Raw genomic sequence first — 17,502 nt, 5'->3', positions numbered from 1 at the left:
ACTTTTAATTTATTTTAATTTATTATTATAATTTTTTTAAATTTTAATATAAAATATAATAAATAATTTAATTTTTTTAAATTTTAAAATAATAATAATATTAAAAAATAATATTTTATTATCTCAATTAAATTCATTTTAACATCCAAACATACTCTGAATCTGTGACCTATCCATCAGGCTTTCTCCTTTCAGCCGAAACGCCATCATCTGAAGGTTGAGCAATAAATTAGCAAGTAAGTTCCATTTCTTTCTTTCTCCATCTGCGTGCGTCTGTCTACGTATGAAGCATTATAAATTCTACTGTTGAAGCAGTCGATGAAATTAGTTTATTTTTACACGAGATTAGTTGAGAGTAAAATTAAAAAATTAATAAAAATATTATTAAGATATAACTTTTAATATTATTTTTATTTTAAGATTTAAAAATATTAAATTATTTATTTTATTTTATATTAAAAGTTAAAAAAGTTGTAATGATAAGATAAGATATTTTCTGAAAATAAAAGGCAGGTTTGGAAGGTGGAATGTGATACAAAATTCTCATATCATATCATCTCATCATTATATATTTTTCAAATTTCTATATAAAATATAATAAATAATTCAACTTTTTCAAATCTTAAAACAATAATAATAGTAAGACATATATTTTAAACATAAAATTATCATCTCACCCCTTAAACCTGCCTAAATCTAATCTCTTTGCTAAATGGTTCAAATTAAGATTTTTCTTTTTTATTTTAAAAAAAAAGGTTTTTTTTTTTTTTTTTACTTCCTATTCATGTTTTTATTAGTTTCTTTTCTTTTTTGTATTGGAAAAAGATAAATGTTGCTGCGTCTCTTGGGGCTCCTCTTAGGGTTTTTTTTTTTTTTTTTCTTTTTTTAATTTAATTGGAACTCATAATTTATTGGTTACATATTAGAAAGTATCTTTACCTCCCAAAGTCTCCCTAAGAGATTAGACAATAGAAACTGCTGGACCAATTTTCAACTACTTCAATTATATCGGTTTTCAATCGAACTCGAACAACTCTTGCTTTAATATTTTTTTAAAAATATTAAAAAAGTCATAAGAAAAGAAAAGAAATACTGTAGAGCCCAACCAAAGCCCAAGCGGTAGCCGTAAGCCTACCATGACAAAATGGGAAAAAGGCTCCTTACATGACCAAGGCCCAAGGGTGTAAATCCAAGCCATCCCTGAGTAATGAGAAGACCCCTCCTGTAAAAAAAGGGGATAAAGTTGTGGTTTATATAGTATATTTATAAAAATTACAAATTGAATTTATTATTTTTTTAAATCACCTGAAGATAACATTGAGAATTATCTTAATAATTTTAAATATGCTTTAGGTATGTTTACTAAATAATAAATAACTTTTTAAATAATAAAATTATTTGATAAAATTCTATAATTAAAAAATTATATTATCTGCATTAATTTCGAATAGCCACTGCATCCATACGTATGGACAAGGCGATGACGTGTTTCTATCAAAAATGACATAAGAATTTATGGCTGATAATTGTGAAATTAATACCTGAATTGTTTTTATAATTCGACATCTCAGTTGTTAATTTATACAAAATCGATATATGAATTTTAAAAAGCTTTCAAATAAGTACCTAAATGAATTTTTTATTAGTAAATTAATAGTAAACCATGTGTCAGTCTCTGATTGGTTGACATGGATATTGATACTACATTAGCTAACTAGAGACTAACACGTGGCTTATAAATATCAAAGAGTGCTTGAGTTACAAATAAATTAAACAAAATAATCCTATAAATGGATGTAGTTTTATCTGATTCGTTTATTTCAATTTTTAAGATTATTTTATATATAATTTCTTTCTCGACAGAGTATTTTTCATAAATATCATGTGTCAATCACATCATTAATGTTTTAACAATAAAATAAACGGAGGTATTGAATTGTAAATTCTTGAAGTTCATATTATCAATATTGTAAAAGTTGAAAATTGAGATCTCGAGTTACAAAAACTTTAAAACTCATGTTCTAATTTTGCAATGAACCATAAATTATATTATAGAGCTCATTTCTTTTTTTTTTAATCTTTTGATTTTATTTTTAGTTATTGTTTGAATTATTTTTGTTGTTTTGGGTGTAAATAAATAAATTGCAATCACAATACTATATGGTGAGATATTGTAAAAACTAAAAGATTTGTGCATATTACAAGTTTATTAGTATTTAGAAGAAATATTTGAAAAAAAATAATATTAAAGTAATCTAGAGATAAAGCAGATCATAAATTGATGTATACTACTTTATAGAATTTTTTAGTTAAAATAAATAATTTTTATGTGTTTGGTAACTCTCATGATTTAGAGTGTTTTTATTTTTATTTTTGTTTATTTATTTATTTACGCGTAGGGAGCGATTTACGGCGAATGATAAAGCAAGTTCATTATCACATATTGAAAAGAAAAACATACTAAAACAGTAAGGCCATGTTCACCGTAGAAGCTGTCTTTTTAAAATGTTCTAACATCAAACGGTATATGGATTTTTCAGTTTTAATAACTTATTGTTTTTAATACTAAATCGTTTTAACTTTCCATCTTAGATCTGTCCTCAGGGAGATGTCACAGCGTCATGACGCAGCTGGCTTTGCCTAGCAGAATCTACGTCCAAGACAACGTCCGCTATGTGCGGCGCATCAGAAGGATACATCTTTATAATCTATGCTATAGGCTTTTTCGATTCACACACATTTTCTAATAAAATATAATTTTTTAATTTATACAAAAAATTTAAAAAGAAAATATATTATTTTATATTTGTTTGCACCTAACCTCTTTGATCTGTCCTCGGGGATATGTCACACAGCTGTCTAGGCATACCAGAGTCTACGGCTAGTCAAAGACTCAACGTTCCCTTGGCTGCATCTTTATAATCTGTGACCTGTCGTTCAGACTCTTTAAGTTCAGCAGAAACACGATCATCTGCAGGTTGAGCAATAAATTAGCAAGTAAGTTCCATTTCCTTCTTTCTCCGTCTACGTACGTCTCTGTCTATGTTTTTTAGTGGTTGAATAACTACATATGAAGCATCTATAAATTCCACTGTTAAGCATTCAGTGAAAGAAAAATGCTGGATGTTTGGATTATATTTGAATTGAGGTAAATTTAATAATTTAAGAATTAAATATTTAAATATTAGATTCAGTTTAAAATTAGATTAAACTGTCAAAATTACAAACGAGATCTGAATAGTTCAAATTAAGATTTTTCTTTTATTTTTCTAAAAAAAAAAAAGTTTCTTTTCCTTCCTATTTAATGTTTCACCTTTTATTTTCACTTTTTTGGATTTTTATTTTCACGTTTTATAAAAGAAAAAAAAAAACTGAGATGTGATCTAGTGGTATAGACAAGGCGATGACGGGGAGAGGACATGTGTTTCTATCAAATATGACATGTCCAGGGCTAATTGTGAAATTAATATCTGAAGTTGTTTTTGTAATTTGAGATCTCAATTTTTAATTTATGCAAAAATGATATATGAATTTTAAATGACTTTTAAATAAGTAACTAAATCAATTTTTCATTAGTTATAAATTAATAGCAGACCGCGTGTCAGTTTCTGATTGGTTCACGTGGATATTGACACCACGTTAGCCAATTAGAAACAAACATAGGGTATAAATATCACGTGTCACTCGCATCATTAATGTTCTAATATTATAATAAACGGAGGTATTGAATTGTAAATTTTTTGAAGTTCATATATCAATTTTGTAAAAGTTGAAAACTGAGATCTCAAATTACAAAAACGTTAAAACCCATGTACTAATTTTGCAATGAACCATAAATTATATTATAAAGCTCAATTCTTCTTTTATCTTTTGATTTTATTTTTAGTTAGAAGACATATTTGAAAAAGAATAAATTAAAAATAATATTCAAGTAATTAATCTAGAGATAAAGCAGATCATAAATTGATGTATGCTACTTTATAGAATTTTTTAGTTAAAATAAATTTTTATGTGTTTGGTTACTTTTCATTTTTGTTTATTTATTTATTTTTGTTCCAGTAAATCAAAAGAAGTAAATAAATAAACAAACATGAAAAGTAACCAAACACATAAAATTTTATTTCTACTAAAAAGTTCTAATAAATAAATAAGTTTATAATTATGTCTTTCTAAAACGTTATAATATCAAACGGTATATGGATTTTGCAGTTTCAATAGCTTATTGTTTTTAATACTAAATCGTTTCTTTTAAACAAAAAATAGTAAAAAAGATTTTAAGAGCTTCACAAAACATTCCCCACTAAGTCATCTTCTTTTCCACCAAATCTGCTGTTTTTTTTTTTTTTTTTTTAAAGGCCGAAACTTTAATCTTATGAAGAAAACAGAGAAAAACCTTTTATAAGAAGAAACTTAGGGAATAGAGGTAATCCAAAACCAAGCTTTAAAACTACAACCTGTAGAAGTATAGTAGATACAAACAGTATAAAGCAAACCAAGCCATCTACAAGGCCAGCCACGTGTCTAAACAAAGGTCAGGGACTACTATTGCAAGTAAGGGATTCCAGCTAAAATACCCAAACTGCACTTATAAGGTAGTTGAGAGGGAGAGTAAAAACAAGAAGAGCACATATGTGGCTAAGCATTTCCTTCCCTATAAACATGGACTATATATGTTTAATGGAATTAAGGAAGCATGAAAATGCATGATGTCATCACAAATCTCACCATATTTCTAAGGCGATTGAGTGCCAATTCACTATAAGGATAGAGTTCGATTCAATAATAAGGTCTAATGCACTGAGTTGGTAGGATAAAGTGAAGCCAGTTTTTAAAGTTGAAATTTTACAAAAGTGCTTGTACCATAGCCCAAGAAACAGGAGAGACCAAGCATAAAAGAGCTAGAAGAGCATCTTAAAACCCTCTTACAGCCAGCTAAATTGAGGTTGCCTTTGGAAGTATCATCTATGTTTATAATTTTAATTTTCTCCACAGAAAGGGCCAACCACTTGACCGAAAAAGGTATGAAATGAGCTGTGCAAGTAGATTAAATTGATATGATCCAACCCTTGAAAGAAGCCTAGCATAGGGCAGCTCTATCTCTCCAACATCTAGGAAGTGTATTGCCATACAACACACCAACTAGAGCATATATAGCTCGAGAAACATGTTGAGATGTGGACTGCATGTCTAGAATCATGAGAGCAACATACACATTTCGATGCTAAAGCCATTCTACACTATTTAATTGAATTCTATCATCAAGTAGTATTTTGTTATGCCATAGTTTCCAAACAAGTATATTTACTTTTATGGGGTATTGCATATTGTTCCATATAAAACCGGAAGGAGGAAAGTTGGGACAATGGTCTCTCAATAAGTTTAATGTAGGACTTCAAAGTAAAAAGGCCATCTACATACTCTAGTGTCTGTTCCTTGTCGCAGTCTGATGGAGAATTCGTTTACCTCATGAAGGAAAGCTGTGTTATTGAGTGCTTGAACCTTTGGGATGCACCATCCAATGGTTGAGCATAGATCTTTGACCTGTAAGTAAGAATAAGTGATGACAAAACCCTTATGAACCAAGTATCCATTCCCAAACCAAAAAGAAGTTGAACCCTCTCGAATAATCCATTGGCTTTTTTGCTGAATTATGGGCAGAATTTGCAATATATAGTCTTCCATGTTGGTGAATGGAAGCTCTTGATAGTAAGGCACTCCACTAATGCTTTTCCACCCAATCTAAGTACTTTCCGTCTACGAAAACGAATGTCACAGTATTTCTACTTAGTTCACCTACTAGGAGATATTTGGATTCAGAGATGAGTTGAGATGATTTGTGAATAGTAGAATAAAAGTTAAATTATTTATTATATTTAGTGTTAAAATTTGAAAAAGTTGTTTTGAGATTTGAAAAAATTGAATTCTTTATTATATTTTGTGTGGAAATTTGAAAAAGTTGTAATGATGAGATGAGATAGATTGAGATGAGTTGAGGTGAGTTTTGAATCCAAACCTCTCCTAAATGGTACTTTTGCGATTTTGAAAGTCTGAATGGAAGGATAAATAATAATTCCCAGTGTACTATGGATGGAACCTAAGCCACAATACTAAAAAAATCACCCGCCCAATAGTCACATCTAAACAAACAAATGGAAAGGAATGAACCCCAAAATAAACGGATGCATGATTTCTAGCTTTAGCACCTGTTACAGTAGTGGAATGGAAGAAATTCTTCAGATTACTAAAGTCTCATTTAGTTACACAGATTAGATAAGATAGTATGAGAAATATGTAAATAATAATGAAATAATTTATGAATAGTAGTTTGAATTAAGACATTTTACGAGATTTTGAGAAATAAGAAAGAAAAGCTTAATGAAAAATTATAAAGCTAAAAATGGTTAGAATATTTTTTTTTTAATTTTTTTTTTAGATTTGGAAATTTTGAATTGTTTTTATGTTTTGGTTGGAAATTCAAAAAAATTGTAATGGTTAGATAAAAAAATTGAAAATTTAGAAATTTAAAATTAAAAAGTGTTTGTGTTTGAATATTACTTAAATATTGAGATGAGATGAGATAAAATAAGATGGATTGAGAGATTTGTGAAACCAATGGGGCCTTACATTAATCCTATTAAAAAATCATGTGTTTCGTACATCCTCCTTAATGACACAAGATAATCTAATAGAATCCTCCAATCTAATTTAGTGGAAAGCTTCATTTGTCTTAGTCGGTACATGTAATATTTTAATAGAAAATAATATAAAATTAGTGACAATTTTTTTTTTTTTTTATAGAAATAGACTTAATTTCATTCAATAAAATCGAAATTACAGTTGTGACTAATCAAATAGAAAAAACCCAGATTACCAATCAAGCTACTCATCTGTTAGGGGCTCCCCTGCCTACAAATTTCTTCGTAACGGACCTTGTCTTAACTTCTATAAGCTCTCTCTTGACAATAGAAAAATCACTTTGTTAAAATAGAACTAAAAAGAGAGGTAAAAATACTTGGAACACAAATTTGTACTATTCTCCTAGAATATAAGTTCTGCTCTCTCTATTCATATTAAATATTAAAAAGCTTGCATTTTTTTTCTATCTGAAGTTTCCATTAAAATTAATGAGAATTTGTATGCTTTTTATTAGGAACAGAGACTTGTACTACTTCTCTACAATATGGGCTCGGATACACTCTCCACTTGTATTGAGGCAATTGAGAGAAAGCTTGCTGGTTTGACTCAAATTGCTAAACTACGTTGTATATATAAAGTGCATGAGCAGTTACGTAACGTGAACGAGAAGGCTTACAAGCCTGTGCTGCTTGCCATTGGTCCTTACAACGACCAAAACAAAGTTGGCCAGGGGTTTATGAAAGAGCATAAATTGCGCTATCTACAGCAAATGCTTAAAAGAACGAAGGGAAGTGTAAAAGCATACATTGCCACCTTGAAAGAATTAGAAGAAAGAGCTCTTAAATATTATGGAGAACACATTAGCCATACCTCAAATGAGTTTGTAGAAATGATGCTACTTGATGGGTGTTTCATTATTGAGTTGTTCCACAAGTATGAAATCTATTGCAAAGTAGGAGGTTGTCAAGATGACCCAATCTTTAAAATGAAGTGGGTGCTTCCTAGAATAGCTCGTGATCTTCTGTTATTTGAAAATCAACTTCCATTCTTTGTTCTGGCTAAATTGTTTGGGATGAGTCAGAGTAACAACACACTACTTCATAACAGATCCAGAAATTTAGGAGAACACGTTGTCGATATTGATGAGAAGAAAGACGGAATTAGTGTTGAAAGCTCAACCTCCAAAACTATGATTCTCCTGAAACGACTTAATGATCTTGCCCTCAATTTTTTCTCTGGCGTTTTACCATTTGAATGGAATGTCGATGCATCAAGTTATAATTCAACTGAAAAGATTAAGCATCTACTTTGTTTGGCGCATGAAGCTCTCACCCCTTCACTTCCAGACATGGTATGGCAACGTTTGATGGTCGGGTTCAGATTCAAGAACGTAGAGTTTGAGCATCTCCTTGGTCTCATACATACAACCATTTGTATTTCATTACTTGATATGGAAATAGATCATGCCAGAGAACGTCAAGAGGTAGGAGTCAAACTTAAGAATGCAGAGATATTTAAGGGCCTATTTGGTTTGATTCATGAAGCCATCATTCCATTACTTACAAAAATGGAAAATATGAGGAAGGCAATTTCTTATACTAGCAAATTTCAGAAACCTGGATTCCAAGTCAATATGGCAGAGATTGAAGAATGGGAATCAATTCCATATGGCTCAGAGTTTAAGGAGGCTAGAATTGAATTCAATATGGCAAAGAAATTTAAGGATGATGTATATGAGACTGACCGCTGGATAACAATACCTTATGCCATTGAACTTCAAGAGGCTGGAATTGAATTCGACAAGGCAAAGAAATTTAAGGACCTACATGATCGAAATAGGAATGAAGACCAGAAGTCAAAACCATGTGAAATAGGGACGCAAATGGATGGAGTCGAATTAAAGACAGTAGAGAAATTTAGGCGTCTACTTTGTCTGGACAGGATTGAAAACTGGAAGTCAGTACCTTACGGCAAAGAGCTTCATGAGGCTGGAGTCGAATTCAACAAGGCAAAGAAATTTAAGCATCTACTTGCTCTTAGAGAGATTGAAGACTGGAACATACATGGCGCCACAGAGCTTGCAGAGGCTGGAATCAGATTCAAGAAGGCAGATAAATGTGACATGTTTTCCATAAAGTTCAACAATGGGCTAATGGAGATTTCACCTTTGAGCATAGGAGATCATACAGAGACTTACTTACGAAATCTAATTGCATATGAGCAATACTGTGATCGAGACAATGGTTTTAATTATGTCAGCAACTATGTGCGTTTTATGGATGATCTCATCAACACTCCAAAGGATGTTGAATTACTCCGTCGAAGAGGAATTATCCAAAATTATTTGGGAGATGATGAAGTTATTTCCACCATGGTTAACAAGCTTTGTGACAATATCAATTTTTCAACCACAGACTCCATTTATGCTAGAACTTCCATGGATGTGAACATGCATTGCAGGAGACACAAGAATGTATGGATGGCAAAATTAAGGCGTGATTATTTCAACAGTCCTTGGGCCTTGCTTTCATTTCTGGCTGCTGTCTTATTGATTGCACTTGCAATTACACAAACCATATTTTCCATTATTCATTAGATTTTTCATGCAGTGTGTTAAACTTGATGTGTGTTCTCTTAGTTAATGTAATAAATATCGAGTAATAACTAAGATTTTACAAAGTAAGAGTGGCTCCAAACCATAGAGGTTTGGAATTTCCCTTTGTTTTCATAGAGGTTTGAGTGGATTCCATGTCAAATTCTCACCTTTTTTTGTGGTCTATTATGGAAAGTGCAGTCATTAAATATTCAATGCTGATCATCATGATCTTGTTATTTTACCTTTGGTATTTATTCTTTTCAAGTCAATAATCATAATTTCATGTGCAGGGACAGTATTCCACTCAAAGTTTAGCCACTTGTAATTCTGTACTAACCCATAAACCAAAATTAAGTAATTAATTCCCAATCAGAAATACATGCAAGTTCCTACTCGAAATATATATGGATCCATCTTTTCACCAATTATATGGTCTGCGTATTTGTAGATATTGCTATATAATTGGCCCTAAATCTCCATATCTAGTACTCTCTATTAATTCAGAGATGAGGACTTTGATCACGAGTAGCAGCTACATGGTTCACAGGGCCTCTATGTTCCTGATCTTCATTTTCCTATTATTAATTTCGACTGAATTGGCTCCATTGGAAGCCAGAGCAAACATCCCAGCCAGTTAGTGTCATTTTCAGTTACCATATACGAAAGCTTAAGAGTCTTTCAATCTACTTTCTCTTAGTTAAAAGTATTGAATAACCATATATAGTTTGTTTGTTGTTGCAAAAGTAAAGACAAGATACTACAGAGAGTTCAATGATCATAAAATCCGGGGTTCTGATCATGGTTCTCCATCTGATGGAGATATTCCACCAGCCAACATACATGATGGCCGTAGTGCTCAACACCGCTGGGGAGAAGGTCGAGTCTGAATTATGTGGAGCACTGGCCTATAGCATCAGCTGATCCATGGCCGCAGCTTATTTTGTGTGTGTGTCGTGTATACATGATCAGTACCAACGGTGATCTGGTGGCAGTTTTTCTTTTTGTTTTTAAAGCTGTGGTTTTGACTGAAATAAAAGGTCGCTGGGTTTTTGTAGAGACAAGAAGCCAAGCTAGTAGACTCTGTTGTCTCAAGAAATTATAAGCCAAGCTACCTCCCCCGTACGTTTCTATTGAAGACTGATGCAGTTTTCTATACAAGCTATATTTAGTTTTCTGCTATGATTAATCATCTGATTTATTACTCTACTTTGGAACTATATGTTATTGATGTTCTCCCCTGTTTTCTCAAGATGGCATAACAATAGAATCAATCAAATAATTGTTGGTTGATGTTCTCCCCTGTTTTCTCCACTGGTTTCATTATTTTTATGTAATCTGATTTCTAAAACCAACAGTTACTTTATTATTTTACAATCAATATACTTTTTGTATAATAAATTTTTGCAAATCTCACACACACACACACACAACCTGATCTTAAAAGAGAAGGGAGAGGTACCATGCCAGTTTATAACTACAAGTATCCCTGCTAGCTCTTCCATTGAATAGCCGCAAATCTCAAACTGAACAAGTAGTCCGACATATATAAGATACCAAAAACAAGTATATATCCTGATCTTGAAAGGAAGAACGTCTGATGTTAGATGCCAGAGTTTACAAGGAAGATTGCACAAATGCATGGATCATTTCCCTTATTTGATTTATTCCCGCATTAATAATGAAGAAAGGAAAAAGAAGAAGAACAAGAAAAGGCTAAGGAATATTGATGATAATACAGGTCGAAAAATGGCTATATAATTAACTTCATTACTCAATGCCATGCAGCCATGTCAACTCCGGGCGATGCACATAGTCAATACACACGTACTGCGTAACACCCCTGTCCCGGATGGGTCGGAGAGTTACTCCTTGTCACTCAAAATCATGTCTCAACCATATAGTCATAGACTCCAAAGTTTTCACTAGCACATACAACTCATTGTTTCAAATTAACTACTCCAATATGATTAATCTAAATACCATAAAATCTCAAAACTAACATCAACCTTCCAAAATACAAAGTCGACAAGGCAAAACAAAGCTATTGAATAAAATCTCTAATAACCAAAATATCATCTTTACACTTAATCCACTATGCTCATGTAGTCTTATACATGATTTATAGTCTTGATTCTCAGTTGTACCATAAAAAATATTTGAAAAATATTGTGAAGATAAGGGATGAGTTATCAACAACTCAGTAAACACAACATATATACTAGTATGTAAACATGAGCCTTTTTAGAAAGTTCAAAAACATTTAATTTTCATATGCAGATTTCAGAAACATGTTATCAGAAAATAAGAGCGGCTTTTCATTTTTCATAATAAAAAACCAACTGTTCATATTCAAAAACCAATTGTTCATATTCAAAACCCACTTTTCATATTTAAGGACCCTTTTCATATTCAAAAAAGCTTTGGCATAACATAAATGAACATATTCTTATTATCATATCATTTCGTATCATATCGTATCATATCGTATCATATTATATCGTATACAATGTTTAACTCCTGTGGTAGGGTTGTGCTATCCCCAGTGGTCAAACCAGACAATATTATATTGTAAAACTTTCATTTATTCATTCTCGGAACCCTGAGTGTGCACACAAGAAAGAGCACAAAAATACCACTTCACTTTCAAAGTGGGTGCACTCATATCATATCAAATCGAGTTGGTACCAACCATATCACATAACCCGAATCATCATATCAGAACTATAATCAGAATCAAAATTAAAACATATAAGTATGCCAAAGGTTTTTCAGATGCATATCACATCAAACCACGTGCTGAACATATTCATATCATTTTTATATGATAAAAAGCAGATCCAAAATACTTTCATAACCTGTACAAAAATTCTCAAATTTCATATTTGCTCTTTTGCAGATTTCAGAAACATGTCAAATATTGCTCACGCCTACACTATTCATATCAAAAAGTATTTTTCTATTTCATACAGATTTCATGAATTAATGCAAAATATAAACTGAAATTGTTTTTCACCTTTTCTTTTTAAAATAACACGCACATTTTATAAATCAACCTCAGTTCATTTTTCTTTTTGTGCAAATCTAGCATACGAGTCCCATTTAACTGGACTTTTTAACTTTTCTAAATCTTCCAAAATCGTGCTAAATGAAATTAATCATCACCTACATAATACTAAACATTCCCAAACTTCTTAAAGAACCTACTAAAACTCTCAATTTACGTAGAAATAGTCAAATAAATATTCAGTTTAATACAAAAATCAACGAATGCTAATATTTTAAATTATTTAAAATACTAGTAACACATTTTTACTTTTAAAATATAATTTGGTAAAATACATGGGCTATATTCATTCTGTAAAAACAAGTAACGAAAACTTAAATTCTTAAAATAGGCTTACTTTCCTATAATTAACATAGTTATTGAATCTTACAAAAAAATCTAATAAATACTAATATCTTTTAAATATATTCTTAACTTATAATAATATAATTTTATCAAATATGGCAAAATAACTTAAAATTCATTTTGAAAATTAACTTAATCATATTTAAAACTCATATCTCTATAAACTATTATTAAAACGATAATTTAATACTGCCAACATATAATGTAGTAGGAAATCATAAATTTCTTAAGCAATAGTAATTCATAAAATATTCTTAATAATACTTATATTAAAAATCAATGTAAACTACTAATCATATATAATTTAAAACAATCCAAGATTTATTTCATATAATAGGCTTAAAGTGTTTAAAATAAAAGATTAAACACTTACAAATTACTACCAAAATCCAATTGTAAAATTAATGCTAAGTAATATAATTAAAGCCTTCGAATATTTTATGTGAAATCAAGTTTATGGACTAACATCTTTATCTAAATAAAATCATGAAATTTTTAAAAAAATAACTAAACACAACCCAAATTAAATAATACAATAGTATTTAATTACATTAAATTAAAGCTCAATATAGAAAAAAAATGATATCTCTAGAATATAACCCAATTAAAATACTGTTTAATTTAAATTCAAGCCTAGTACATGTAAAAAGAACATAGCAATTAGCATACAAATTATACTCAGGATATAAGCGTAATTAGAAAAGAAGAGACCACCCTTGTATAGAAATTAGGGCTACGGGAGTGTGGCATATCTATTTACAAAGCCAAATTTCATTTGTACCCCTTACAAACCAGCAAACCATTCAATGCAAAGTCAAGCGGTGGTTTGCAAAGTTGCAAACCGTGCAATGGTTTGTCGACATGCTTCAAAACAAATGGTTAAGAGCATTGGCAATATATTAGCCAAATGTCAATATAAGTCTAAATTTTAGTTAGATGTGAGAAAAAGCTTCCACATTAGACTAGCCAAAAGTTCAAAACTTAAGACTTAAACTACAGTAAATCTTAAGTCCTCTCCAAACATGGCTAGCTACTATTCATAATGGAAAGTAATATTTTATTATTTCATCACTTTCCACTCTCTTTGAATGGTAAAACATGCATGGCATGCATATTATTTATTCTACTAATTGCGAATATTGATAGAGTAGATACATTATTTTTACAAAGCATGAGGATCTAGGAAATATATAAATTGTATTTGTAAAAAAAAAAAAATTAAAAAAAATATTATATTATATTATTATTTTAACTTTAAGATAGCTAGTCTAATATAGACTCATTTAGTCAAAAATTAATATTATAGCTAAAAGTTAACATTCTAGCTAAATTTTAAACTTGGCAATGGCTAACCATAAAAATAAAGGGGATTGAGTGATCGAGTTTGGGGGCCAAACCAAAGTATGTGTAGCCAAACTTTCATCAAGCTTTCGGTGGCTACTTGTCAAGTGTTCCACAGCTTCAGTTTATGGAACGTTTCAACTGCTCTATAAACATGATGAATACTCGAAGGGAAGTTGTAGACCACTTCAACATCTCTTAAAATGAAGGGGAGATTGAGACTCGTTCCTACGAACGGTCCCCATGAGAAACGGTCAACAAAATATGCACAACTTCCTACTCGAAATACGGCTCCATCTTATGACCAATATAGTCTGCCTATTTGTAGATATTGCTATATAATTGGCCCTAAATCTCCAGCTCTAGTCTCTTAATTAAGATTACGATCGAGGACTTTGATCATGAGTAGCAGCAAGATGGTTCACAGGGCCTCTATCATCCTCTTCATTTTCCTCGTCTTAATTTCAACTGAATTGGCTCCATTGGAAGCCAGAACAAACATCCCAGCCAGTTAGTGTCATTTTCAATTACAATATACGAGAGCTTAAGATCTTTCAATCTTCTTTCTCTCGGTTAAAAGTATTGAATAACCCTATATAGTTTGTTGGTTGTTGCAGAAGTAAAGACAAAATACTACAGAGAGTTCAATGATTATAAAATACGGGGTGCTGATCATCGTTCGCCATCTGATGGAGATGATCCACCGGTCAACAGACATGGTCCGTAGTGCTCAACATGGCTGGGGCGGCGGTCGAGTCTGAATTAGTTGGAGTACTGGCCTATAGCATCAGCTAATCGTCCATGGTATATATAAGATACCAAAAACAAATATATATCCTGATCTTGAAAGGAAGAACGTCTGATGTTAGATGCCAGAGTTTACATATATATTGGCAAATCCATCAAATTCATGATCAATGAAGATTGCACAAATGCATGGATCATTTCCCTTATTTAATATATTCCCACATTAATAATGAAGAAAGGAAAAAGAAAAAGAAGAAGAAAAGGCTAGGGAATATTGATGATAATACAGGTCAAAAAATGGCTATATAATTAACTTCATTACTCAATGCCATGCAGCCATGTCAACTCCGGGCGATGCTCATAGTCAATACACACGTACGGTTTGCCTAAAAAGCAAGAACGCATCCGGAAACCTCTCCCGTGCCCCGTAAAACCCCCTTGGAATTACACCGATTGGGGCAAAAAGTGAACGACACACGAGAGTAGTGTAGAAGGAAACGCCGCACCTGCGCAGCCCCTAAAACCAAAAGTACCAGACCGTGTTTTCTTTTCTTTTCTTTTCTTTTTCTTTTTTAATGATGCATAAAATGAAAGAAAGGAAAATAATGAATGAGAAGCTAGTCATGATCTCCACAAATATACCAGCACAAAAGCATCATGGCACAGCGGCGGAGAACGTAAATCCTGGCCGCTCGTTGTTCCTTAACCAAGGAGGAGCACTTTCTAGCAAAGCAATGTGCCTTTCTCTTGGAAGCTGGGGTTCTAGCCATGCTCCTGTTGCTTTACTGAAGCTCAACCATGGCTGATAAGTTTATATGGAAATGAAAGCTCTGAAAACAAACTCAGAAAGCTCAGCAACCAGCTAAGGGAAAAAACCTGAATGTGGGGAAGGTGGGGTGTAGAGTATTTATACGGTCTCCGATACAATTCATGTAAAGATTAGCTGGCTTTAGAAATGGGCCGGGGGCGATGAACTTGGTCAGCAATAAATTAATTGTATGTCATTAAAATTCGTAAGCCTAAACGTAGTTTACTGAAAAAGAGAGAAGGTTGGCTTTGGCTTGCTTTTGAAGTGAGGGAGTGTACTTGGTCCGTTGGAAATTAAAAACAAGGCAAGCTCGTGGAAAGTGGAAGTCGAAGATTGATTATTCCACGTGGATTTGACCGTTTATATATTTAATTTTTTTATTTTATTTATTGATTAAGGAAATAATTATTAGTGTATTAATATATTTTTTAATTTTTAAAAATATTTAAAGATGTTAAAAAAATATTAAAAGGAAAAATAAAATAAAAAATACTAATTTTGCCTATGCGGCATGCCCCACAGTCACTACTAGGTGACAACCTAGCATCACTCTAAAAATAAAACAATTTTATTTCAGCTTCATTTTTTCATTATAGTTTTGAAATTGTGAATAGTAATGAAATAATTAATTTGTGTTTGTGAATAATACTAAAATAGTTTGAATTAAGATATTTTATTAAATTTTACATAGGAGAAGAGAGAAAAAAAATTGAATAAAAATAATATAAAGTTAAAATATTTTATAATATTATTTTCTAATATTATTTTTGTTTTAGAATTTTGAAAAAATTGAATTATTTTTTTGTATTTTGTTTTAAAATATTGAAAAGTTGTAACGATTAGACAATAACTAGATGAACAAGTTGAAGATTTGAAATTGGAAAGTGCTTGTGTTTGAATGATGTTTGGAAACAAAATTTTGAAATGAGATGAGATGATTTGTATTCCCAAACAAAACATTTTACAATGGTGCACAAGACATTATCTCCGCGTTTTCAGAATTTGATTTCCAGAACGTAAGAAGCTTTATTGAAAAATCGTAGCCTATTTTACCTCATTTTTTTTCACAACTCCTCTCAACTCATCTCATCTTGTTTCATACCATCCAATCATTATAATTTTTTCAAATTTCCACACAAAATAAAATAAACAATTCAACTTTTTCAAATCTCAAAACGAAAATAATATTAAAAAAATATATTCTAACAATATTTTATTCAATTTTTAACTTTAATTTTAACTCATCTCATCTCATCTCATCTATGAAAACAAATGAGCCCTTAAAACATAAACATCTTTTTGACCCAATAATTGGTTCATGGCATAAACGAGAAGGTTAGGACCTGCAACTTTACAAAGTAGATATGGCAATATCCTATGATAAGATTAGAAGAAGATTAGAGTGGAACTATTAAAAATTTTGGAGGCCTTTGGTTTCTCGGCTCAAATGGACATCGTTGGTCTTGGATTGCATTCCCTCGCCCCCCTTATCTGTTAAAAACTTTGGGGCCTTTGAAACACATATACAGGAATTCCTGCTAGGTTTGAATACAAAAAGGATATCATCTTACTTCATCTAATCATTATAATTTTTTTAAATTCTCATACAAAATACAATAAACAGTTCAACTTTTTCAAATTCTAAAATAATAATAATATCAAAAAATAATATTCTAATAATATTTTATTCAATTTTCAACTTTCATCTCAACTCACTATCCAAACCTCCCTAATCTTAAGATAAGGTGGTCCGGCCTTCGTTATCCTACGTTCTACTTATCCTAATAGAAGAGGTACGGAGAAGAAATTTGAAGTGTGTTCTTCACCAGTTCCCAGGCTTCTTCATGAAGAAAAGCTATGGTCCTTAATATTGCGATTGGCTTGAAGGAAGGCTCATTCCCTTGGCACTTCTCCAAACACTAGTAGACTACTGTCCTTTATCCTCTCTATGAAAAGTTACTTCTA

The 17,502-nt window shown here is 31.3% G+C and overlaps 1 protein-coding gene across 5 annotated transcripts; it reads left to right on the top strand.

Annotated features, from left to right (window-relative positions):
* Positions 1 to 220: 220 nt before the first annotated feature.
* Positions 221 to 9,521, top strand: LOC121254464. 5 transcript variants are annotated; one of them, XM_041154531.1, is made up of 3 exons: positions 2,963 to 2,997; positions 5,443 to 5,543; positions 7,151 to 9,521. In XM_041154531.1, the coding sequence occupies exon 3, from the start codon at positions 7,181 to 7,183 to the stop codon at positions 9,230 to 9,232; it is 2,052 nt and encodes a 683-aa protein (XP_041010465.1). In that variant the 5' UTR covers positions 2,963 to 2,997; positions 5,443 to 5,543; positions 7,151 to 7,180; the 3' UTR covers positions 9,233 to 9,521. The 5 variants fall into 5 exon arrangements, with proteins under 5 accessions (XP_041010473.1, XP_041010456.1, XP_041010479.1 ...); XM_041154539.1 differs by lacking the exons at positions 2,963 to 2,997; positions 5,443 to 5,543 and adding an exon at positions 221 to 236; XM_041154522.1 differs by lacking the exons at positions 2,963 to 2,997; positions 5,443 to 5,543 and adding an exon at positions 2,393 to 2,468.
* The last annotated feature ends 7,981 nt before the right edge of the window (positions 9,522 to 17,502 follow it).

The sequence above is a fragment of the Juglans microcarpa x Juglans regia genome, chromosome 1D (assembly GCF_004785595.1).
Source record: "Juglans microcarpa x Juglans regia isolate MS1-56 chromosome 1D, Jm3101_v1.0, whole genome shotgun sequence".
NCBI lineage: Eukaryota > Viridiplantae > Streptophyta > Magnoliopsida > Fagales > Juglandaceae > Juglans > Juglans microcarpa x Juglans regia.
The sequence above is the reverse complement of the archived record's forward strand: the minus strand, read 5'-3'. Positions and strand labels throughout refer to the sequence as shown.